This window comes from Miscanthus floridulus, chromosome 18 (assembly GCF_019320115.1).
Source record: "Miscanthus floridulus cultivar M001 chromosome 18, ASM1932011v1, whole genome shotgun sequence".
NCBI lineage: Eukaryota > Viridiplantae > Streptophyta > Magnoliopsida > Poales > Poaceae > Miscanthus > Miscanthus floridulus.
In genome coordinates this window covers 50,895,311-50,921,274 of record NC_089597.1, presented here as the reverse complement: position 1 = coordinate 50,921,274, position 25,964 = coordinate 50,895,311, and the positions used below count along the sequence as shown (strand labels likewise).

Genomic DNA, 25,964 nt, shown 5'->3' with positions numbered 1-25,964 from the left:
GGGCTGTACAGGGCGGCGAAGGGAGCGGCGGTGGCGACATGGCAGGGGAAATCAGGAATGAGTTGGTAGAGAAGGGGAGCTTTTTGCTCTTTGGGGTAGAATTCAGATTGGTTATTTGGGGGGATTTTGATTCTTTTTGGTCCGGCAGGTGATTCTTGCAATGGGGTTCCCAATTCTCTCGATTTGAGGTGTAAAGACTTGGAATTTTGTTCTATTATTGATCATTCTTTCATTCACTTGTCATGCCTTCTTGACCTGAATTCATATGGTGACATGATTTGCTTTTTTACTTTTATTATTTGATGAGTTGAACCGAACTTTGTTGAAATGCCCTTGTATATGATGTTAATTCTCTGTCAAGTGTCAGACAGGCTTATCTCCTCTGCAATGGTTCTTGTAATGCCCAATAATTCTCGATTGAATTTGGCAAACGAGGTGAAGAGCATAGCTGGCAGTACAGTACATTGAAGATTCATGGACCTGATACATCTGTCCTGAAATGTAGCATTGGTCCATTGGACCTGATACATCTGTCTTTGAACTAAATGTTCTAACCTGGCTATTCATCTGCAGTTGGTCTGTTTGTGATGTACTCATCCTACCAGTGATCGATATCTATTCCCTCCTATAATCTCTGGACCTAGTACTTCAATTCTGTATCAATTGTACATTCTACCTCTTATTGGCCATGCTGAAGGCTGAATTGTAGCATTAGCATTTGAATGTCTGTTTCTGGAACATGCCTATTGCACCTGCAGTCAATTGTTTCCTGATGTTACATTCTCTGTATCCATTCCTGTTGTACCGATTTTTAGGTCAGAATTCAATACTCCGCACAAGAGGCCTGTGACTGGAAACTTTAAAGTTCCTCCTGACTCCTGAGAAGGTTTTGCAATTAATTTCCAACCTGCTTTAGGCCTTGATTAGATGCCATCTAAATTCCAAGTTTTTTTACCCTCTCTCTATCACATCAATTTTTAGCCGCTTGCATGGAGTATTAAATATAGGTAAAAAAAAATAACTAATTACACAGTTTAGTTGAAAATCACGAGACGAATCTTTTGAGCCTAGTTGGTCCACGATTGGACAATATTTGCTAAATAAGACGAAAGTGGTACTATTCATCGAGTTCATTTTTTTTCAATCTAAACGAGGCCTTAATCTCGCTTGAAAACCACACAAATCCATAGAATATTTGAACGTGCAGAGACTCGAATCGTGAGAATGCTGCTGCGAGCACTTGTTAAAGTATATTAGGATAGTATCTCAAATATGATAGATTATGATGTAATCTTGGCCTGCCTTATTTTAAGGGAGACTTCTCGTACCATAAACACTTCTATATAATCCGGCAACCAAACTTAGCAATACAATCGGCTATCCCACCAATTCTTTTCCAACACTTGTACCCATATCGTTAATAGTTGCCCTATTTTGCCACACTACTTCAGTCGTACTTTTCAACGAATCAGCAGCGTTTTTCTTCCACAGCATTTCAGCATAAGCTAAATTTCAATGAAATGAACTGGGGTGTACGAGTAATTTCATTTAGGGAGGTGCATGTTTTGCTTAAATTGCGACCAAAAGTTGATGGTTTGAGACTTGAGTAGCAATACAAAACATACGGCCTAAGGTGTTGGTACTCGGAGTCGGAGCATAAAGGATGTGAGTATGTGACCACTGCATGTCAAAGTTTAGTCGCTTTTTATACACAAGCAAATCGCACCACAAGAAAGGTGAGCAACCAACTAATGACCAGCTAGGGAATTGCGAGCAAGCTGCAAGGCAGTGCACGTTTGCGGTGCACCTAATCATTGCCAATATTCTGTCTCCCGTCGCTTGCTTCTTTCTAACCCAAGCCTCACCTTTTGGCCATTCTTTTCCCTCCTTTTATTTCTGCTGCCCATACGCACGATCGCACGAAGAACCGTGACGAGCTCCTCTCCTCCACCCGTCGGGCATCGGCATCGACCCGTCGTTGCTCATCGGCCACCCCTATTCAATATCCCGTCACATGGATGGACAACAGCTGCGTGTTTAAAGGAAAGGGCAGTGGTATTGGCGAACCGGTGGTGATGGATGGATCATGAATGATGGTGGTGCATGTCGCGCAAGGGCGACATCATTTTCAGGTGGTGCCGTCACAAGTGTTTATTTCCATTCCATGTCTGTCACGTTATTCGCCAGAGCATCCAAAGTGGTGTACCATCGGCCTGTTTGGCAGGCCGTAAACGATCGTGGATTATCTACTGCTGGCTGGTTTGGTGTGAGAGAAAAATACTGTTTCAACTTATAATCCACGATCGTATATGAGCAAGCGAACAGGCTAGCCGCTTCTGTGGTGATCCCAGTTTACACCCATCAGAGCATCCAAAGCAAAGGCAAAGCTTCCCGGAGTGGGTTCTCGTAACATAGCATCGTCCTCGTCGTCCTTGCAGATCGCCGCCACCTCCCGGTTGGTCGTATCAAAGTCGGGCACCATTCATGAACGCTGCCGTGGCGTGGCGCCTCTATAACGGCACGGCGGCGGCCACCGAAAATGAGGCCTGCGGCGGGCGGACCTGCCGGCAGAAATAATTCGGGGTTTCAAAGCTTCCGTTTCCGCGGCAGGCCGTAATGGCCGGCGCTGGATTTCGGCCGGGAAATGCCTGACCGTTTGCGGAAACTGCTGCCGTGCGCCGTTCTTTTGCATGCAGGGGTAGCAGCACACAGGACGCGTTTGCTTGCGGGATTTATTCGGGAATGGACATGGAGAATAAGACGAATGAATGAATGAACGATCAGCAGCAACTGCCTGCCGTTAATAGTAGGAGACGGTTGATACTTGCACAAACGTAAAAGTGAAATACTTGCACATTTATACAGATTTGCTCCCAGAACATAATTCGTTTTGCTGTGGCTTGCTGTGGCTTATCGTAAACGATCGTAAATTTCCAATCGGAACAGTATTTTTCTCTCACACAAACCAACCAGCAGTACTTCTTCACGAACCAGCAACGATACGAACCAGCCAACCGAACAGGCCGATTCAGGTGCGACATTGAGATCACTTAATGCCATCCATTCAGCATGGCAAAATGGCCATACTTCCAGAATGTCTGAACATATATGCAGACTTTGCATAAGGTGTGGCAATGCTACTAGAATACTTGCAAGATATATATATATATATATATATATATATATATATATATATATATATATATATATATATATATATATATATATATATATATATATATCACATATTTTTATCCAATCTGAATGAAACAGTGTCAGATTCATGGTTTCCATCAAATATATTCATATAGCTTGGGGTTAAAAGCCAACTAAAGATGCAGGTCTTTGATAGCTGTGGTTACTGGTTAGACAGCTGGTTGAATCTGAAGTTACATGTGTCATCCTGTGAGTATAATTCAGAGTGTTGGGATCACAGAGTTATATAAATATACGTGTGGCTCATGCGGTCATGCCGTCATGGACAAGATTAATTGGTTTGCTTATTCCGGTGGGCCCCTGTAACTTCGCGGCGACGATCAAGAGCTGGACAAGCCTGTTGTTTTACATGTAGTTCTATTCATGATATATGGTGCAGTGTTCGCTCCCAGCGGCGCCACACTGTAGCGCGTCTCCGTCGTCGGCTGTCACGCCTCACGCGAGGGTAAAACTGGGCTCGCTTTGTGGGCCAAAGCGGGCGGAATTCGTGGGCTGCCGGAATTGGTATCTGCTAGTTTTGACGAACCTGCCGTCCGATGGTCCATGGGCGTTCCAGTGGTATGCCCTCTATTTTTTATAAGATGTTTTGGTCGCGATCATGTTAAAAAAGAAGTACTAGATGTCCTTAATGGAGGGCCAATGCCTGTAGGCTGGAACGATACTATTATTGTCTTGATACCCAAAATAAGCTCACCACAAGTATTAAAAGATTTCCGGCCAATTAGTTTATGCAATGTGTTATATAAACTCATCGCTAAGGTTCTTACAAATAGATTAAAGAAAGTCTTGCCAGATATCATCTCCCCTTCTCAGAGTGCTTTTATTCCAGGACGATTAATCACAGACATTAAGTTAGACATGAGCAAAGCATATGATAGGATCGAATGGCCCTTCTTAAAAAAGATGGGCTTTAATTCAAAATGGGTGCAGCTTGATATGAACTGTGTGACCTTGGTTACTTACAAAATCAAAGTTAATGGAGGGTATACTCATCGAATTTGCCCCCAAAGAGGTTTAAGACAAGGCGATCCTCTTTCCCCTTATTTATTTATTTTATGTACAGAAGGTTTATCAACAATGCTGCAAAAAGCTGAACAAGAGGGAAGGATTGAAGGCATTAAGATTTGTCGAAACGCATCAAGAGTAAACCATCTATTTTTTGCTGATGGTTCTTTGATATTGATGAAAGCAAGGGCAAGTGATATGCTAGAACTAAGACCGTATCTGGGAAGTATATGAACAGGCATCTGGACAGGTAATTAACAGAGATAAATCATCAGGTATGTTTAGTCCCAACACAAGTGAACAAATTAGGTGTCAAGTCAGATCCAACCTCTCCATTGGGTGTGAAGCAAGGAGCGAACGCTATTTAGGATTACATATTTCGGTGGGGAAATCAAAAAAGAAAGTATCTGAGTACATCAAAAAAGAAGGTCTGGAGCAGAATTCATGGCTGGCAGGAGAAACTCCTCTCCAAAGCTGGCAAAGAAATTCTTATTAAGGCGGTAGCACAATCCATTCCCACTTGTGCTATGTCATGTTTTGATCTTACAAAGGGCCTATGTGATGAGCTAAGTATGATTAATGGGAGATATTGATGGAGTCAAATGGACAAAATAAATAAAATCCACTGGCTTAGTTGGGAAAAGCTAACCTGATCTGAGAAGAAGGGTGCCCTAGGATTTCGGGATTTGCACCTCTTTAATCTAGCAATGTTGAGTAGGCAAGCGTGGAGATTGCTTACTAATCCTAATACACTTTGTGCGCAGGTTTTAAAAGCAAGATACTTTTTAAATTCAAATATTCTCCATTGCACTCCTCGAGCTAGAATATCGTATACTTGGAGAAGTATTTGAGAGGTGTTGAACTATTGAAGGAAGGACTTATATGGCTAATTGGGAATGGGGCTGATGTAAAAATATGGAAAGATCCATGGCTACCCAAAGGCTCCACAAGAAAACCAATAACACCTAGGAGGTCCTGCTTGCTGTCAAGAGTTAATGAGCTTATAGATCCAACAACTGGTGAATGGGATGAGCGGCTAATATGTGATATTTTTTGGCCAGAGGATACAACAGAGATATTAAGAATTCCAATCAATCAGCATATGCAAGATTGGCCCGCTTGGTATTTTGATGTGAATGGATTATTTTCAGTCAAATCAGCTTACAAGATAGCTGTCGCGAGAAGAGATGCTCTTACAGGAAGGGACGCTTCTAGTTCTGGATGTGCAAATGGATATGAAGGTGATTTCCAATGGATTAAGATATGGCAACTCAAAATCCCTAACAAAATCAAAATGTTTATATGGCACCTAGCACATAATAGCCTTCCTGTTAGAAGAAATGTGGCCAGGCGTGGTGTAGAATTAGATATCATCTGCCCAGTTTGTAAAAGGCTTGACGAGGATTGTGGGCATCTCTTCTTTAAATGTAAGTATGCAAAGTTGTGTTGGCGTTTATTAAATATGGAAGATATCAGAACTGAATTGGTGTCTTGCCAATCTGGAATTGAAGTAATTAGTAAGATATGGGAATCGGAGAAGAATATACAACTAAATGTTGTCTTGCTTTGGAGATGGTGGTCGGCAAGAAACAGGGCTAATGATGGTGGGAGGACGCCGAGTGTGAATGAGATTGGTGGCTCTGAATCCTACCATCTGATGGAATTTGAAAAGCTTCATGGGAATGAAAAGAAAATAACATGTGCAGCTCAGTGCACATGGAGACCTCCACAGGAGGATATTTACAAAATTAATTCTGATAGATCATTTGACCCAACTAAAAGATCTGAAGGATGGGGCTTTGTGATAAGGAACAACAATGGGGAAGTGCTAGCAGCTTGTGCATGCTTCATCGGTATTGCATACTGAAGCAATTGCGGCCTACAAAGGTGTACTTCAGGCCGCACAATTGGGAATGTCGCAAATTGTCTTGGAAATGGATGCCATAATGTTAGTTGCTGCCGTCAAGTCGTCAAGTGTAGACCGAAGCAGCGTAGGTGCTCTGGTCTTCAAGATACGAGATGTTGTGCAATCCGAGTTTTTTTCCTGTACTGTCTCGTTATGTAATAGAAATTGTAATAAGGTGGCAGATTGTTTAGCTCTTCACGGAGCTTATGTGTTGGAGTCTGGCTCAGATATGTTAATGAGCCAAGTACCTTCGTAATGGACCTTGTAAAAGACGATTTGCCTGTGAGTGGTGTTTAATGTAGATGCTTTTCTGGAAGAAAAAAAAAACCAACGTTCCTCTCCCTCTGGGAGCCGGCTCCTTCCCGCTCTCTCTCTCTCTCCCCCCACACGTTTGTGGCGCAACTGGGCGACCGCCGCCGCCGCCCCACGTCACGTGCCCGGTTCTAGACCATCGGAAACCGAGCACCTGCACGTAACTTAAATCTATTTATAGGTATTTGTATTTGGATCTGATCTAATTACAGTTTACTCCTATATATGTTCCTAATAAAATTGATTTTTTGTTGGCAAAAGTTATTGGGTGTATGTATGTACAGCCGTGTTATGTACGCAACCAACAATAAATGATCATACCTGTACATCGGATTTCCTTCATTGGATGATCGATAGCTTAACCTAATCCGCTACTTGTGAGAGCAAATCAACAGAGGAACCCACACCAACCTCAATCCCAATCCAATCCGTCGCAGGTCGCAGGATGCCTCCGCCGCGTGAGCACCACCAGCCCCAGGAGGAGGAGGACGACGACGACACCGCAGGCGTCGTCAAGCTCATCAGCGCCGAGGGCTTCGAATTCGTCGTCGACAAGAAGGCCGCCATGGTCTCCAACACCCTCCGCAACATGCTCACATCGCCAGGTAGGGTACCCTTCATCACCTCTTCCGTTCCATCAGCGCGCCGTCCTCGCATCGCATCGCATCACATCCATCCCTCTGGTCATCCTCACCAGGCGGCTTCTCCGAGACGCGCCAGGGCGAGGTCCGCTTCCCGGAGATCCCCACCCACATCCTCGAAAAGATCTGCCAGTATTTCTACTGGTCGCTCCATTACTCCAGGTTCCTATGCTTACTTTCCACTTTCGAAATCGTCATCCCTTTTCCCCTTCCAGGCTTTCACCAATAAGACAATAACCCGCTTGTTACTTTTAGGCAGCCCATTCACAGTTTGCTTAACCAGCGAAATCTGCCATTGATTGATGCTATTTAGAATCTGTACTACGTTACATATTATTTTGTGTTTTTCAGTTCTCCCTCTGCCCCCAATTATTCATTTATGAGTTTTGCATTAGTTTGGTAACCTGTAATAAATTCTTAAACTAGTTCCTAAATATCCAGAGCAAAGGGCTCTCTGATGGATTTTATTTTCCCCTCCTTATTCCTGTTCTCCACAGTTCGTGTGTTGGGTAAAACGACCTATCTGCATCTAATAATCTATTGAGAACCAGCAACAACTCCATCGTTCTATGGCTCTTTGTCGGAGTTCACATATTCTCCTTGGGAATTATATCCACAAGAGATTGACACACGGCCCGTCAGAACAATGACAAACCTTACCATGTTTTGTAGCATGCATCACCGTTCTGTCTTTCATGTCATTGTTCACTTGTTCAGTGGTCCAAAACAAACCGAGTGTGGCAATTTAGAATTTTACCTTCTGACAAAGCAACAATCAGCTTTTAGAATATTCCATCTTGCTGCCTAATTGTGCACAGGGTGCTTAGTGTTTAAGTCCAATCTACATCAATTAGCGTGCTCTATACAGAGTATGCAGAACCAATTGCATTTTGTCTTGCCCGTCTTTACTTGCTGGTTTACTTTTCATGCAAATTTGTCCTAGTTTACTTGTTGTACCAAGTATTGAACATGAGCCTAATTAGATTGTTGTTTAATTCTGTCAAGCTAAGGTTTCTGCTGTGTGTACTGTTTCAAGTTGTAAGCCATCGTAATTACTTTACCCATTGACTTATCCATCCCTTTGCTTAGTAAAGAATTAAGGCTCGGTACCCATTTTTGAATTTTGAGAGAATGAATTAAAACCAGGCTGTATTAGTAACGCATATAGTTAATCCTATGATGGCAAAACTGCATGACACAAGAATGTGAACTTTGGTGTTTACTGCCTTATGGACCTCTTCAGTCAAGAATCACAAGTGTGTTTCGTTGCATTGCAAAACTGCATGACACAAGAATGTGAGCTTTGGTGTTTTAGTTGCATTGCATTTAAAAATACCCTCAAAATTAAGGGCACTTGTGCTTCCTTTAGCTGTTTATTTGGCACTTCATTTTTTCTGTTAATGAGTTACATGGTGGATGATGTAAAAATTTTGGTGTCAGGGAGTCAGACAAGGACAATAGCCATGGGGACTAAATTATATGCAATGCTCAACAAAACTTGAAGTGCATATTGAGATAACTTGAACTACATAAGGTTCACTATCATGTTTTGCAAAACTGCTGAACCTCATGTTTTCCATGCCGCCAAACAGCTCTACTAACTAATGAATCATGTGGTAATCCTCTCTCTTTCCCTCCCCCACACCATAAAAAAGAAATAGGGTTCTTGTTGATGGAAGATATTAGATGGCTAAGAATAAATTTAAATGGTGGGCGATTAAAGTGAAGTCCTTGTTCTGATTTTGGTATCTGTATTGTTATTTGTTTCCCACCTAATATTGTGCATTGCCTTGTACAACAAACTTCTGTGGGACTTGTATTTCATTACAGTTTCTGCTCAATATTATCAAACACGAGACACCTTGATGGTTTTGCCCTGCTTTTTTCTTCTGCGTTGGTAGGTTGCTGCCTTACTGGTCATACGAATTCGCCCTAGTTTACTGGCTCTACCATTTCATGGGATACGTTCATAAATGTTAAAGTTGAGCCCAATTGGTAAAGTTGAACCCAATTGGATAGTTTAATGCTGGCAACGTAAGATTTTAGCGGTGCGTAAACCTCCTAATTACTACCTCCGTCCCAGAAAGGATGCAATTCTAGAATAGTATTCAATCAAACCCTATTAAGTTTGACCAACAACAACAACAACAACAAAGCCTTTAAGTCCCAAACAAGTTGGGGTAGGCTAGAGTTGAAACCCAACAGAAGCAATCAAGGTTCAGGCACGTGAATAGCTGTCTTCCAAGCACTCCTATCTAAGGCTAAGTCTTTGGGTATATTCCATCATTTCAAGTCTCCTTTTATTGCCTCTACCCAAGTCAACTTCGGTCTTCCTCTGCCTCTCTTCACGTTACTATCCTGACTTAGGATTCCACTACGCACCGGTGCATCTGGAGGTCTCCGTTGCACATGTCCAAACCATCTCAACCGGTGTTGGACAAGCTTTTCTTCAATTGGCGCTACTCCTAATCTCTCACGTATATCATCGTTCCGAACTCGATCCCTTCTTGTATGACCGCAAATCCAACGCAACATACGCATTTCCGCGACACTTAGCTGTTGAATATGTCGTCTTTTCGTAGGTCAACATTCTGCACTATACAACATAGCAGGTCTAATCGCCGTCCTATTAAGTTTGACCAAATTCATATAAAAAATACTAATATTTATTATATTAAATATGTATCATTAGATTCATCATGGAATATATTTTCATAGTATGCCTATTTGAAGTAATAAATGTTTGATACTAAGTTAAGATGACTTGGACCAAACCTGGAACTGCATTCTTTCTTGAACGGAGGGAAGTACTTCACTCGTTTGACTTGTCCATCCCTTTGCTTAGTAAATAGTTAAGTGTTTATTAGTGATTGAGTTAAAGTCTGGCTGTCTTGGTGATGATTAGTTGATCCGATGATAGCTGCATTTCATTGAGAGTGTAGTTTTGTTGTTTCCTGCTGGTGGACCTGTTTAGTCTAGAATTGACTGGGTAGTGTCAGTCAGAGTTCCATCAAATATAATAATGGTGTCCGTGCTTCCTTTATAGCTCTTGGTTCAACACTTTGGATGGCCTATTATTGAAGATTTGTATGGTCCAGAATTTTGATGCGAGGGAGGCAGACAAGGACAATAAGACTGTCACATACAATGTTTAGTTGATTACCAAAACTTGAAGTGCAGTCGAGATAGCTTGAACACCCTATATTTGTTGGTTCCTAGGATTCTTGTTGGTGGAACCGTGGAAGATATGCTAATTGGTTGCAGATAAAGTAAATTCATTCATTGTTCTGATTTTGGTGTCCACATTGTTTTATTTGTTTCCCAGTTAGCATACTGAACTTTAGTTCGTGTTCCATTGTATTGTGCATTGCCTTGTACAACAAACTTTCTATGGGACTAGTAGGCGCCCATGCCTTGACTGTTCCTTCTTACTATAGAATTGTGAAAGCAGATGTTGCCACAATGTTGCAATGAGAAATGGATGATAATATGCTTAGCAGCCTCTCCTGCATTCCCTTGGGTTGTTGGTTTGCTGACTGAATCTCAATTTCGTTCGGTTTTGTAGTGGGAAGGAGACAACTGAGTTTCAGATCGAACCGGAGATCACCCTGGAGCTGATGATGGCCGCAAACTACCTGGACACTTGATGAGGAGCCTGACTGCCTGAGGGATCTAATCCTGGTGTGTTATGAAATATGAAAGAACGAAGCAATGGTTACTAGTGAATCTTTCCCTCCCGCCGTCCCCTGGTTACATTACATGATGTATCCAGCATCCACTGGATGAAATGCTTGTTTTTTCACAGATTTGATCCAATCCAGTGTAAGTTTCGCGCAATGTAATGTAACAGTGTAAACACAAGAGGGGGGAGGCAGAAGCCAAGGAATACATGCTGCAATTTAAAGTGTGTGCTACCATCAACTCTTGTAGAATATACACACTCTGTTACTGCTAGTGTTTTGTTGTCTCCTGTGAGGCTATGACTTTGATGTATGTATTACCTGTTGGCGTATGTGCTGGGTGAGTGGGTGACTGATAGTGATAGGAATATGTATATATATAGGTACACACCAGTTACTGTATGCTTCCTTCTTCGGTTCTTCCTGGACGGGTGCCAGGCACTCTGGAGTTTGGACGACTCCAATGCAAAACCGAACGGAGCCACTTCGGTAAATAAGTTGGGGAATAAAGGGAGCGAGCATACGATAATAGAGTGGAGTAGATATCTGGAATCGAGAGCCATGATCCAAGAAAAAAAAAGCGACACCAAACAACCTATGACACGCAAGGTCGCAAGCACATGTTCTACCTAAAAACTTCAGCACCTCTACTTTTTCAGGAGTACATTCTTTTACCAGACATGTATGCGCACATAGGAGTATATGTAAATGTGGTATACTGACATGTACTCCCTCTATTCCAGAACACTAGACATTTTAGGATCTATCACAGATACTAATGCTCAAGGTAAAAGACTTTACATGTACTCCCTCTGTTCCAAAAATAGAGATAAAGATGTATTGAGAAAAAAAAAGTGTATTTGAAAGAAGAGAAAGATGCATTTGGAAAGTAAGAATGACAACTATTTTATAACAAAATTTAAATGTGATAAGGTCAAGTATTTTGGAACGGAGAAAGTAACTGACAAGATTACAAGTCTGTTTGATACACATGACTAGTTACTAGTTGGGGGCTAAAAATTAGTCTAAATTAGCTGAGGTACGCTAGTTAGTTGGTTAATATCTAGTTGAAGACTTGGTTCAAGAATTAGCTCACTTATTGACTGTCCTGTTTGGATGCACTATAGCTAATTTAGTCTAATTTGTTAGCTAGCCCTTAACATGCCCTACAAAGAGTCATGGGTCACGCGTTTACACATTTGAGCCAGGACAATGGTATAATTCTTAATAGACCGTCATCTTTTTTTTCTTGGGACAATCATATGGTTGTTTGGCCAATGGTTTTTGTGGCTGATAAGCCGGCTGATGTTGTTTTATTGTGAGAAAAAAACACTATACCACGACTAATAAGTTTAAGCGAACAGGGCCGCACATAAGAGCAAGTGCACAGGTGCCAAATCTTGGGAACAATTTCTTGGGCCTGCATAAGAGCAAGTACAATAATAATTTTATGGTCAAATGATATGGAAGAGAAAAGAGAGGAGGGCTTGACTATCATGGTACTAGAGGGGTAGGTTTAGATATAGTGAATGTGAGGAGGATTAGAAAAGAGAAAGTGAGACATGGATAAATAATAATAAAGATGTTTTTTATAGACAAATAAGAGAATTATCTTTTACAACATATTTAGATAGCTTACGTACTGTATTAAAAAGGTAAGAATGGATGCATACTTTGTATTAAAAAAGGCAATTTGGAACGGAGCAAGAACATATTATTTGTCATCCATGTTGGATATAGGATTTCCTTTTAGGCCCAACCAAACTGCTACAAACTTAGTAATTTTCAGGATTCGTTTATGAAACTTTCCGTACGGTCCTTTGTACAGTGAAATGGCCTAACAAATAAAGCTAATGCTCAAGCTCAAGCGTTCGTCTGTCCGAACCCAGAAAAAAAAATCAAATCTCCCCACTCCGCACTCGTCTCCCCATTCCACACGCGCACGGCGTGGCCGCCCGCCCCACTCTCCCGCGCCACGGCCGCCATCCCCCGTGGCGCCTCCATCTCGCGTCACGGCCCACTTTGACGCATCGCCGCCGCCATCCCCGTGGCACCTCGGTCCCTGCCATGCTCCATCCTCCGCCGCGCCTAGGCCGGGCGGCCAAGAGAGGAGGCCGTTGCTAGCAGGGCCTAGGCCAAGCGCAGGCGCAGCTGGCCGCTGCCAGGCCGCGCTACCATCCTCGCCGCCAGCTAGCCAGAACCAGCCGCTCCCCCGCTTTGCGTTGCGTCGTACGAAAGAAGGGTGAAAAACGCATGTTGCAAGCCTATGTTTCCAGCGTTTCAGATGTTTCGTAGGTATGTTGCAAGTGTTTTATATGGATGCTACAAAAGTAGATCGTTATATTGTATATGTTGCAAGTGTTTGTTTAAAATATTTTCTCTGTTTTCAGACGTATGTTTGCAAGCGTTTTTTATTTGGATGTTGCATATGTTTCACACATGTCACAAGAGTGTGTTTTAATGATTTCAGTTGTTTCAGTCTTACATTACAACAAGTGTTTTTATGTTGCAAATGATTTATCTAGATGTTGCATCTATTCCATACACATCTGTTCACGTATATGTTTTAAATATTTCATCTACTTCGTAAGTGTTTTATGTTGCAAGTGTTTTATATTTCAGAAGTGCGTTTAGAGTCATGAGGCATAGCCTGACACCAAGGGATAGGGCACGGCGAGTCAGATGCCCGCGGATCTGCGGGCACGCTGGGGGCAGCGGTCAGGGGCGTGGCGCGCCTAGGGTCCTACGAACACATGCTCATCCCCATCCCAGCTCCCAGTCCCGCCCACATGGAGAGAAGCCGCAGGCGCATCGACAAGGGTAGGGTGAGGTGTACAAGGGCAGGCTTCAGAAAATAATCTGCTACCGGAAGCAAGCAAACTGAATCGGTCTCATGGCTCAATTTCATTTGTTCATTCTCACGAGATTGCAACCAGGGGAACAGAATCAGGGCTACACGTAGTCAGTTGGTGTGTAAATCATACAAAAAAATAACTAAAACCAGTTCTTATTTGCTACCACATCCAGTCCGCTACGCAGAAAACTCCCATCGAACCTCTTATTTAACAAATCACAATATGGAGACTGCAGGCTGCTCCAGGAGACCCAGTGTCCAGTCTCCACTCCCAAAACTTTAAGAACAAAAATAAGTAAAGGCCGCATCTCTATAACACAGCACCGAGTTCCAGCATCAAAGTGTGGTTCGAGTCATCACTTCCAGGGCCACTGAACTGGATGGGGCCTGCCATGACAACGATATGTGAGTTAAACTGTATGTACGGGGCCACTAAAGACTAAACTGGATGATCATTGCTAGCAATTTCATTTCCACATACCAGGGCTGATGTATCTGTTCTTGATAGCCCACTCATCCCGCATTGATGCATATCTCTTGAAAGGTGCAGCTGGAAATTGAAGTCACAGGACATCAGATTTGGAAAGAAGGGCATAGGTCCAAAAAAAAACGTCATAATCATCAGTAAATCAAGCAAACATTCCAGAATTCTTCGTACCATCAAGTTCCACCATAGCCTTCTTGATCACTGGCTTGAACTTGCCTGATTGCAGAGAACAATGTCAAAAGTTACACTCGAAGTGACAAATGATGCAGCACAAGTTATAGCCAACATATAAATGCTAATCAACCCAAAAGGGAACAAGACTGGCATGTCACACATTGGTTGCTACTTGAATAAACATCAAGAAGAATGTTACTAGAACACAGTAGAGTAGCTGTCAGTTGGAAACAAGGTGAAGCAAGAAAATTACCGTGCCTCCTCTCGACATCCATCAGCGATGTCAATGGTGTTCCACCAACAGTCCATTCTTCTACTGGAGCTGCAAGGTTGCCAACCTGAGCCAAGAAAAAAAAGAGTACAGCAATCAAAACATGCAAGTACATAAGATCAGCCACAATCACATTGTAAAAGATCTCCCAGGTACTCCTAATACTGTAGGTGTCTGTTTGCGAATTTCTCATGTGTCTACATGCCATGACTTTGTATTTGTAACCACTTCGCAGCGCAAGGTGAAATCAAATGTAAAAAATTGCTAGGCAACTTTGAATATTGGGATGGTCATGTTTACATAATTGAACACTGGTGCCTATCTTTTACAAGGTACAGTGCAAGTATGCCTCATTTGAGTAAGTCGCATAAGATGAAAAGATCAGTAGTCATACAGACGAAATAAGTCCTGTCTTCCCACTTTGGAGAAGGGCACCAGCACCATAGCCTAATGCATAGCAATAGTTAGAATCAAAGTTAGTTGGAAGGCCGCATCTTCCTTCGTACCTGCAAATAACAAAGAAGCTGCATGAGATACGAGTTGGAGAGAAGAGATTTGGAAATGCAATATTAATAAAAAAAATCCACCACAACGAGATGGCATTCCCTGGCTTTGTATTAAAAAAGTGGGTATACCCAAAACCCTAGCTGGCCAGGAAACTCTCTGAAACCAATTCGCAGGGGCGGCTGCCTCAGTGGGAGACTACCTACCAACCAAGTTATTGCTCAGTTCACAAAATGCAAAAAAAATAACGCTTACCCAAAGAAATGAGCTTGTCCTCTGAAATGTGCAGAGTATCTCCCCTCAGCTTTTCTCTTCTCAAGTTCAGTTTCCACCATGCTAATAAGCATTTTCTCGGTTTCAATTTTTGCAACCTGAAATAACAAGACTAGTGAGCATGTCTAGCTTTACTGATATTCTTTCAGCAGAAATAATCCTATCAGAAGAGACCAAGAAAGTTAAGATGGTTAAACAATATTCCCAGTCTTTACCTGAACATTGCCATGGGGATCCCTTTCAAGCATAAGTTGCTCCTGAATAGTTTTGGGCAAAAACTCAAACAGCTCCTTTGATTCAGGCTGAAGCTTGCTTTTCCAGGCCCCTGCCTCATCAACAACATCATGTGCCAAAATTTCATTCAATTCTGCGATGAGTTTTTGAACCTGCAAAAGAAAAGGAGTGATGTCAGTAATATATTCTATGGCAACACAAAGTCACAGAACATAAAGAGAGTCAAACCTCTGGGATGAAATCAATCAGGCCTTCCGGTATAAGGATAACGCCATAGTTGTATCCAAGATCTGCACGCTTGCAGATGATATCAGTAATGTAGTTTGTGACGTTCTTAAGGGTTTGCTTCTTTGCAGCAACCTACAATGGCAAAAAAGACGTTATTTGTGAAATAATGATGCACAGAATTATGAACAAACAATTGAAGCCATAATGTAAGAAAATGTAACCTATCAGATAGACAAAAATCTAGTCTGCTAACTTGTTCTTTAGATTCCATAGTTTGAGAAGATGTACAAAAAAACTGTATTAATAAAGAGTAAATTTAACTCCGCCTATGTTGTCTCAACATAGCAGGTCCCAAGCCCTGGTAAAAGAGGAGGGTTGTGATAGGCGTGGCGAGCCAACGTTAAATCTAGCCATTCTAATGGAGATGAAACCCGAAAGAAAACCGTTGAGACGTAACCCTCTTAGCGACGCGCCGTATCGGAACCCGGGTATGGTGTTAAATGGGCAAGGGCCGGGTCGGCACCCCCTTGGTGACGCGATGTGTCGCGATCTGGGCATGGTGTCAAGTGAGCAAGGATCGGGTTGTCGCTTCCTTAGTGGCGCGCTACATCAGCGCCCGGGTGTAGTGAAAAATGAGCGAGGGTCTTCACATCTGAGTCGACGGATGCGAAGGGTAAGAAAGCTAGTCGAACCAACTAGGATCCGTTTAGGTAGTTAGAATGTAGGGTCGCTTACAGGTAAGTTAAGAGAATTAGTTGATACCGCGACTAGGAGGCGTGTAAATATATTATGCGTTCAAGAGGCTAAATGGAAGGGTCAGAAGGCGAAGGAGGTGGACAATACAGGTTTCAAGCTTTGGTACACAGGGACAGTCGCGAATAGAAATGGAGTAGGAGTTTTAATTGATAAGAACCTCAAGAATGGTGTGGTGGGAGTGAGAAGGCAAGGAGATAGGATTATCTTAGTCAAGCTTGTCGTTGGTGATATGGTCTTGAACGTAATTAGTGAGTATGCCCCCCAAGTAGGCCTCGACGAGAGTGCTAAGAGACAGTTCTGGGAAGACTTAGATGGCCTGATTAGAGCTGTACCTAGTAGTGAGAAGCTTTTTATAGGAGATCTTAATGGGCATGTAGGTACTACGAGCGCAGGTTTCGAGGCAGTTCATGGAGGTTTTGGGTATGGTAGTAGGAATCAGGAGGGGGAGGAAGTTCTGTACTTCACGGTAGCTTTTGACCTGATGATAGCCAACACTTTCTTTAGAAAGAGAGAATCTCATCTAGTGACCTTCAGTAGTGGACAACACTCTAGCCAGATTGACTTTGTCCTCGCAAGAAGAAAGGACAAACGAGCATGCTTGGGTTGCAAGGTGATACTAGGGGAGTGTGTTGTTTCTCAACATAAGCTTTTGGTGGCAGACTTTCGTTTTCAGGTGCGTGCCCATAGGGATAAAAAAGCTAAGATTGAAAGAACAAAGTGGTGGAAACTGAAAGGGGAGACGTCAGAGGTATTCAGGGAAAGGGTTATCAAAGAGGGCTCTTGGAAGGAAGAAGAGGACATAAACAACATATGAGAGAAGATGGCAACCAACATTCGGAAGGTGGCCTTAGAGGTGTGGAGTAACCAAAGGATGTGGAGGCGAGGCTAAAGATACTTGGTGGTGGAACGAGGAAGTCCAAAGGGCTATTAAGGAGAAGAAATAATGCTATAGACGCTTGTACCATGACAGGAGTGTAGACAACATAGAGAAGTACAAGGTGACAAAGAAGACTGCAAAGCAAGTTGTAAGTGTGGCAAATGGTAGAGCGTATGAGGATCTTTACCAACATTTGAGTACGAAGGAAGAAGAGAAGGACGTTTATAAGATGGCTAGGGTTTGTGAGAGAAAGACAAGGGACTTCAACCAAGTTAAGTGCATTAAGGATGAAAGGGAGCATCTCTTGGTGATGGAGGATGAGATCCGACATCGATGACAAGAGTATTTTGACAAATTGTTCAATGGTGATAATACGGACACAACCTTTCAGTTGGATGACTCTTTTGATGACACCAATAGGCGCTTTGTGCGGAGAATCCAAGAATCTGAGGTCAGAGAGACGTTGAAAAGGATGAAAGGAGGTAAGGCGATGGGACCGGATGGTATCCCAATCGAGGTGTGGAGATGCCTCGGGGACATAGCTATAATATGGCTAACCAAGCTGTTCAACCATATTTTTCGATCGAACAAGATGTCTGACGAGTGAAGAAGTATATTAGTACCGATCTACAAGAATAAAGGAGGTATTCAAAGTTATACTAATTACCGGAGAATTAAGTTGATGAGCCATACTATGAAGCTATGGGAGAGAGTTATCGAGCATCGTTTGAGAGCAATAACATGGGTCTCTATGAACCAATTTGATTTCATGCCCGGAAGACCAACCATGGAAGCCATTTTCTTAATAAGACAAGTTATGGAGCGGTATAGGGAGAAGAAGAAGGACCTACACATGGTTTTTATTGACTTAGAGAAGGCTTATGATAAAATACCAAGAAATGTTATGTGGTAGGCTTTGGACAAACATAAAGTCCCAACAAAGTACGTCGGGCTCATTAAGGACATGTACAACAATGTTGTGACTAGTGTTCGAACAAGTAATGGAGACACAGATGACTTCCCAATTAGGATAGGACTACATCAAAGATCAGCTTTGAGCCCTTATCTGTTTGCCTTAGTGATGAATGAGGTCACAAGGGACATACAAGGGGACATCCCTTGGTGTATGCTTTTCGTAGACGATGTAGTGCTAGTTGATGAAAGCCGGACAGAAGTGAATCAAAAACTGAAGCTATGGCGGGAGACTTTGGAGTCCAAAGGTTTTAGACTCAGTAGAACTAAAACTGAGTATATGAGATGTGACTTTGGCACTACTACTCGGGAGGAGGAAGATATTAGTTTGGAAGGTCAAGTAGTGCCTAGGAAGGATACCTTTCGATATTTAGGATCAATGCTACAGAGAGACGTGGATATTGATGAAGATGTTAGCCATAGAATCAAAGCAGGGTGGATGAAGTGGCGCCAAGCATCTGGTGTCCTATGTGACAAAAGGGTACCACAGAAACTAAAAAGCAAGTTTTATAGGACGACGATTAGACCTGCTATGTTGTATGGTGCAGAATATTGGCCTACAAAAAGACGACATGTTCAACAGATAAGTGTCGCGGAAATGCATATGTTGCGTTGGATTTGCGGTCATAAAGAAGGGATCGAGTTCGGAACGATGATATACGTGATAGATTAGGGGTAGCACCAATTGAAGAAAAGCTTGTCCAACACCGGTTGAGATGGTTTGGACATGTCCAACGGAGATCTCCAGAGGCACTAGTGCGTAGTGGAATCCTAAACCAGGATAGAAACGTGAAGAGAGGCAGAGGAAGACCGAAGTTGACTTGGATAGAGGCAATAAAAGGAGACTTGAAATGATGGAATATGCCCAAAGACTTAGACTTAGATAGGAGTGCTTGAAAAACAGCTATTCACGTGCCTGAACTTTGATTGCTTCTGCTGGGTTTCAACTCTAGCCTACCCCAACTTGTTTGGGACTTAAAGGCTTTGTTGTTGTTGTTGTAATAAAGAGTAAATTTGAACTAGAGGGAGTATCTGATGGTGCAGATGTGCACAAACTCAATCCCGTCCATGTGTGCAAAAACTCAATCCCGTCCATGTGATCCAATCTGAATGGCCCAGTTAAGAGGTGATAATCCCCTCATCTCAATCACCTTTTGCTTTTAATTCCCCAAATCGAATTGGGCCTGAATCAGAGGATACTCACCTCTCACCTAGGGCATTCAGATTGGATAAGATGGATGAGATTAAGTTTGTGTACATTTGCACCAATATGTTCTTGTGCAGCCAATACTCCCTCTTTGAACCCACAGAACTAACTACTTTAACATGTATCACAGAAGGCCAACTATTTTGACACTTGGAACCACAAACCTACAACTGATTTAACACGTATCACAGAACTACAACTATCTTGACACTGAGTAGTTACGAGAAAGTTGGTAGGTACCAAATGCCAAAGCCGTTGTAGTTTAATGATACATGTCAAGATAGTTCTGGTTCTGTCGGTATTAGGTCAAATTAGTTGTAGTTCTGTAAATTTACTCTAAACAAAAATATGGATACTTGTGCAAAGACAATTACACTCTCCTTTTGTGCCATTGTATATGTATCTAATATGGCTAGATAAAGGCGGGAACATCCAATCATGCTAATTCCATGTAGAAAGAACTTTGCATGTAAGAAATACCAACCTCTTCCCCAATGAGTGCAGCATTGGGGTGTGTTTGCAAAGCGCATTCCAATGTAATGTGAGAAGCAGCACGACCCATAAGCCTCACAACTGGAAGAGCAAGTGCTTGTTAGAGATTTTATTGCAAAAAAGGCCAAAAATGTTAAAATGTGCCATCTGAAGTCCCATTCTATACTATCAGCATGGATTACATGTTAGCACTGCTTTATAATGTCAAAAAAAATGCTCCATGGCATCACATGGTGTGGATGTTTTTCCAAATGTTCCAATAGGATGCAAGATAAACTTACTAGTCCATAATTATTAAATGACAACCTATTTTGTTGCTGCTGATAAACTTACAGTGGTAGTATTTTCCTGTTGATCTTGCATCAGTCATAACATTGCCAATCATTTCGGAGTATATCTGAAAAAAGATGATTCTTTGTCATGATATATTCATGATGGGTTTTCAAATGCATCTGTGTAGGATGCGTTAGTTTCTCAAATTGAAAGAATGCTTGAGCAGGTGTGCCATCACCATTGTAGCTAATTAAAAATCTAGACTAAGATTTGCATGCATAATACTGTGAGACGAGCACAAGGATGAAGAATTAGGTACCTTGCAAGCAGTATCAAACCCAAAGCTTGTTGGAACCTCCTTACATTTCAGATCTCCGTCGATAGTCTTTGGGCAACCGATAACACGGGTCTTCATGTTCCTTGACCTATGAAGCAAAGTTCATAATTTGAAAGCATAATCTTGATTTGCTTGTGAATAAGCAGAAAAAGAAACAAACGACGCAATCTTATATTCACAAGTCAGACTTATATTGAAAGGCCAAAACATAGTGTTAGCAGCCAACCTAAAGTATTCACCAAGGAGGCAGGCATTGGTGTTTGAATCATCACCACCAATGACAACAAGTCCATCCAAATCAAGCTTGTTGGCTGTGTCCTCAGCTTGCTTGAACTGCACAACCAACATAGGTAGTTGAGAAAAAATGATCGAGATTAGGCAATCCAGTAGCAAAGTTTTTCCATAAGCATTTGCACATATACATGGCCAGAGCCCAGAGACATACCTGCTCCGGTGTTTCAATCTTGTCCCTTCCACTGCAGATCATATCAAATCCTCCCTGTCAAAAAGAAATAAAATTTAAATGCATCATCAAAAGGAAATAGTATATATATAAAGAAGTTTCGTACTAATCAACTCATGACGGTCTGTCAAGCATGTAAGAGTAGGAAATTCAATGACCGATAGTTCATTACTACAAAGGTTAATTTGCTGCACGCTTTGTTAGTAATAATTTTGCAAAAAACATTAACAGTGGATGACACATAAGAAACGCATTTGCAACACAAAAGGCCTACTCCAAAATCTTACCTAATCCTAACAGGCAAACAAACATGATTTAAACAAAGTAAGCATTATTAAAATGTTCAGTCAGCAATAATACTAGCTGTACCTGGTTTCTGTAGGGATACACAAAGTCTGAAGTGAGCTCCACATACTTGCACTTCATGATCCCAGCTGGGCCTCCCTTGAATCCATACAAGGTGCTGCCTTTTGCACGCTCCTGCAGGTAATCTGATCCAACCCACACCACAAAAGTCAAACACAAGAATTGCTTCAGGAAATTCAAAACACAGCCAAACTCTTTCGTTGTCTACTCAATTGTATGCAAATCCAAAAGAAGATTCACTCACTTAAAAAAAAAACAAATGAAATCAGTCAATTTAGCCTCATCATACTACCAAAATGAAATCAGTCAATTTAGCCTCATCATACTACCAAAATTCATTGAGATCTACAGCTGCGCGAGTTCACTGGGACCTCATTTAAAGACACTACATTACTGAAAAAAAAACAAGGAGTACTCTTTAGATCTCCACCTGACTGCACTACCCTTCCTTGAATCTACCATCAACCTTAAATCGCCTCCATTAGCACAAAGACAGCTAGACCTTGGCAATTTCGGTGATTGAAAAGCTCAGGAAGCCAACGCATACTCACCAAAGATGCCGCAGATGACATTGTGGCCGCCCGGCGCCTGTCCACCGGAGAGCACGACACCGACCTTGAGCGGCCTGGTCGCCGCGGGCTCGGCCGCCGGCACCAGCGACAGCGAGGGCTGGCCAAACAGGTTGGGGAAGAGCTTGGCGATCTCATCTGCAACAGATCGATCGAGCCAGCCAGCCGCAAATCTGGTGAGCTCGATGAAATCCGTGGCAAACCACATGCAAGGACCCGAGATCCGAAGTTACGGCAGCGTTGGACGGTCGGTCACTCACCAGGGTTGCCCGCGGCGGAGCTGGCGGGGCCGTCGACGACGGAGAAGTTGGAGCGGAGGACGGAGGGGAGGGGCAGCGCGTGCAGGAGCCGGTTCGTCTGCACCTCGCTGTACACGGAGGCCAGCCGGCCGGGCGCCGGCCCGCCGTTCGCGGCCACCGCGCCGCCGTTGGACGTCACCGCCTCCGCCGCCATGTGCCCGTCCGGTCTCGGGAGAGCGGAGAGTGTGTTTCGCTGATCTGGGTCGGGAGGAATATGCCGTGGGCGAAGCGAAGGGTCCGTCGCCGTCGCGGGGGTTTTATGGGGGTAGGCCGGGGGGGTGCGTGAGGCGATGGCGATCGGGTCGGGTGGGCCCGTGGGTGCGCCGGGGTTGGCGAGCCCCTGGGTTCGTGTCGTGTCCGCGGTTTGGTGACTTCGGTCCAGGCGGCGCCGCGGCAGACAGAGGGGCCGGTGACCCGGGTGTGGAGACCGGAAGTTTTGGTGGTTTTGCAGTGGGGCACCCGACAAGGCTCTTTGTACTGGTGGTTGATTACGAAGTTTTTCTGAGTTTATTATATAATATCTGCACAGATGAGAGAATCCACTGTCTTTGTCTGGCCTGTCTCTTGGAACCTCGGTTGGCCGTGGTATTTTACGGCTGCAGGTTGATGTCGCTGCCGCTCGCCTGCTCGTTGTTTTCCGGCTGATCGACGTGCCATCTCGTGTGCTGCGGAGCTCGCGATAGACCAGCCTCTTTTAGCCTGGCGGAACGTAGGCATCACAAACATTTTAGAATGGTTGTCAAATCAAACACTACAAACAGAGAAACGTCTTAACCAAAATTATTTGGAACCGTTTCTTATTCTTTACTAGTTCAGATAAACACCCTAGAACACTACATCTCCTGAGGTTTGGTAGTTTGCCCGACTACTTAATCCCCATTGACACAAGCATAAGGTTGTCGTCGATGCTCTTGCTAGTGGCAAGCTTGCACTCACCCCTTGAGGTGTGCTCCCAATGTGGGCTATAGCACTTGATCTGTTCGGACCACTTGGCGCTCTTCACACCTCACTTTTATTAGAGTTGCTCTTAGCGATCTTCCGCGGGGACGAGCATAAGAGCCCATACAATGCCTTCTCTAGAGCCTCACACAATCTTCTTGACCCAGGAGTTTGCTCTTCGCGAGAGGGTTTTGCCAGACATGGTCTGCGGACCTCTGCATGACCCAAGAGTTAGCACCACGTCGATCGAGAGGATGACCCGAGGTGCTAGCTTGATGGGCCATGGCAAAACCCTCGCAGTGGTCGTTCGTTACATTTGTAGACCTAGTGGTGTGACTGCGAGCCATGGAGGGCAGATCGGCCAAGCCTAACATCTACTTCCACTATTCAAAAGCATTTTTTTGACAGATCTGGCAGTCATACCTCACCCTTGGGCGGTCAAACCGCTGGGTCATTTTCAACCTGACCACTACTCTGTAAAACAGCCATAACTCATAGCTCTAAAGTCCAATTTCGATGATCTTGAACTTTTTGGAAATCTTATTCAAAGGGCTACACATCTCACTTGAATATTTGATCCAAAACATAATGGAACAATACAGAATACAATCCCATGGTTAGGTGCACACTGAAAACCTTTTTCCAAAGCATGCCAACTCCAAATGATCTCCTAAGGATGATCAACACCTTTAAGCCTTTAGCATTTTCAAACTATTTTTCAAAGGTTTTTCTATCAACTTTCAAACCACTACTCGTCTCTATTTGCAACGCAGAGGATGAAACGTTCCCATGGTGCATTAGGGTTACCATGGACTGTTTACACTTAGGCATGACCAACATGTTTTGGCGGATTGTCTACCAGTATCTGACAAATTGACCGTCAACCTACATGAAACTTTGCATAAACATCTTTACCCCTAGCCACCCTCGACGGATTGTCCGTCATAGCCAACAGACTATCCGTGAAAACATAGATTAGTTGCACTTAGTCCTCACCTATCCATGGAGTTAGTAAAACACCCTACCCCTTGGTCACAACCTGATGAGTACAGGCCCGATCTTCCGAGAGGTAGCCGGTAAGTTCGATTTGTGGAGATCTCGACGTTGGCGATCCGGCTTCAAATCAAACGCGATTCGAACCCTGCAACCGTTACACCACTGCTCCGTTGGTTATCAACCAAGCACAACTTGATTGACCTCGCCAAGAAGGCTTTTCCTGCAAGCGAATCGAAGAGCACAAGCAAGAAGGTAAAACACGCAATCTGAAATTGCAAATATGAATGACGCGAATATCAATAGAGGATTCAAGAACTCGGTTCCAAAGGACTAATCGACACAGTGGAGGAGATCAAGAACGGGGGCCCTGGATCACTGTAAAAGGATTTGTCACCACAGTTACAATGAACGATTCAGTTTCTCGATGGAAAACTAAACTCTAAACAAAACCCAATTGTGTAGCGGCGGCGGCAGCTGTGTTTATAGTCTAAGACTCGACCTAGGGTTGGGGACGGCCAGGGGTTGGGCGCCCACAACTTGGGCTTAAGGCCCGACACGATACATGGCCAAGTTGGCCCAAATAGGTGACGCAGCACCTTGCCGTGGTCACACAGAATGATCCACGGACCTTCTGGAGCTGGGACCAGATCCAAAACGACGGCGTCGTCGTCCCCTTTCCAACGCATCCAAGAACGGCCCGTTTCGATGTCGTATGAGAAAGTTATGACCGAAACAGTGACGACGTGTCTGCTGAATCCGAGGGTGACGTGGCAGCTGAGTTGGGAACGAATTGCAACTTGGGGAAGACCATGGCGTCGGTGTGTCCAGCGTGGCGATGTCCTCATCATCCTCCCCTTCTCGAATTGGAGTCGTCCTCGACTCCATCTTGGCGATGTCCTCATCATCCCCTCCTTCTAGAATTGGAGTCGTCCTCGACTCCATCCCATCATCAACGAACTCCTGCAAAAGGTTAGTGACAGCAGGCAATGCACCAGACATAAAAGGTTGACAAAACATAGTATAACATGGTGCATCAGGATTATCACATAACTCAGCAGTAGCAGAAGTTGTAGCAAGAAAAGCACCTCCTTTTAACTTAATCCCATTATGTTTAGCAATGTCTGTTGGAGGTTTATTTTTGATCTCATTAGCATGTTTAATAATATCCGTAGGAGACAAAGGCAGCAATGTAATTTTCTTGTCCTTATGTATGATAGTGTATGTATTAGTTCTACCATGGTGTAAAGCATTATTATCAAATTCCCATGGGCGACCTAACAAAATAGAGCAAGCTTGCATAGGGACAACATCAAAATCAGCAGTATCATGATAAGAGCCTGTGAAAAAGCTAATGCGTGCTGATTTAGTTACCTTAGTCTTACCACTATTATTGAACCATTGAAGTTTATATGGATACGAATGTTGTCGTGTGGTCAAGCCAAGCTTGTCAACCAAATCTGAACTCACCAAGTTGTTGCAACTCCCGCTATCAATGATAGTGAGAACACGACAACCCTGCACAATGAGATACATGTGGAACAAATTGTGGCGTTGGATCTTCATCTCTTCTTCATGTCCCACATGTGTACTCAACACACGCTGCACAAGAAGGCTAGGGTAGTCCGCGACAGCA

General features: G+C 43.4%; 2 protein-coding genes across 2 annotated transcripts; one reads left to right on the top strand and one right to left on the bottom strand.

Moving 5' to 3' along the window:
* The first annotated feature begins 6,472 nt into the window (after positions 1 to 6,472).
* On the top strand, positions 6,473 to 11,034 carry LOC136520860 (uncharacterized). The gene is made up of 4 exons (XM_066514527.1): positions 6,473 to 6,620; positions 6,877 to 7,044; positions 7,137 to 7,242; positions 10,646 to 11,034. The coding sequence occupies exons 2-4, from the start codon at positions 6,885 to 6,887 to the stop codon at positions 10,725 to 10,727; spliced, it is 348 nt and encodes a 115-aa protein (XP_066370624.1). The 5' UTR covers positions 6,473 to 6,620; positions 6,877 to 6,884; the 3' UTR covers positions 10,728 to 11,034.
* A 2,665-nt stretch (positions 11,035 to 13,699) lies between these two features.
* Positions 13,700 to 22,633, bottom strand: LOC136520347 (pyrophosphate--fructose 6-phosphate 1-phosphotransferase subunit beta-like). Its single transcript, XM_066513817.1, has 16 exons — positions 22,358 to 22,633; positions 22,080 to 22,235; positions 21,532 to 21,653; positions 21,145 to 21,198; positions 20,926 to 21,032; positions 20,682 to 20,787; positions 20,423 to 20,486; positions 20,082 to 20,170; positions 15,786 to 15,917; positions 15,539 to 15,709; positions 15,306 to 15,421; positions 14,941 to 15,052; positions 14,529 to 14,613; positions 14,273 to 14,317; positions 14,096 to 14,164; positions 13,700 to 14,001 (listed from the first exon to the last, which is right to left on the bottom strand). The coding sequence occupies exons 1-16, from the start codon at positions 22,548 to 22,550 to the stop codon at positions 13,925 to 13,927; spliced, it is 1,698 nt and encodes a 565-aa protein (XP_066369914.1). The 5' UTR covers positions 22,551 to 22,633; the 3' UTR covers positions 13,700 to 13,924.
* Positions 22,634 to 25,964: the final 3,331 nt, after the last annotated feature.

What these genes read in the sequence shown, in the direction of transcription:
- LOC136520860 (XM_066514527.1), top strand. Translation starts at nt 6,885, where the DNA reads ATGCCTCCGCCGCGTGAGCACCACCAGCCCCAGGAGGAGGAGGACGAC. An exon ending in CAACATGCTCACATCGCCAG is followed by an intron (nt 7,045 to 7,136) that starts GTAGGGTACCCT and finishes CATCCTCACCAG; the next exon opens with GCGGCTTCTCCGAGACGCGC. An exon ending in TGGTCGCTCCATTACTCCAG is followed by an intron (nt 7,243 to 10,645) that starts GTTCCTATGCTT and finishes TCGGTTTTGTAG; the next exon opens with TGGGAAGGAGACAACTGAGT.
- LOC136520347 (XM_066513817.1), bottom strand. Translation starts at nt 22,550, where the DNA reads ATGGCGGCGGAGGCGGTGACGTCCAACGGCGGCGCGGTGGCCGCGAAC. An exon ending in CTCCTTGGTGAATACTTTAG is followed by an intron (nt 20,788 to 20,925) that starts GTTGGCTGCTAA and finishes TTTGCTTCATAG; the next exon opens with GTCAAGGAACATGAAGACCC. An exon ending in AGACAGGACTTATTTCGTCT is followed by an intron (nt 14,614 to 14,940) that starts GTATGACTACTG and finishes TTCTTGGCTCAG; the next exon opens with GTTGGCAACCTTGCAGCTCC.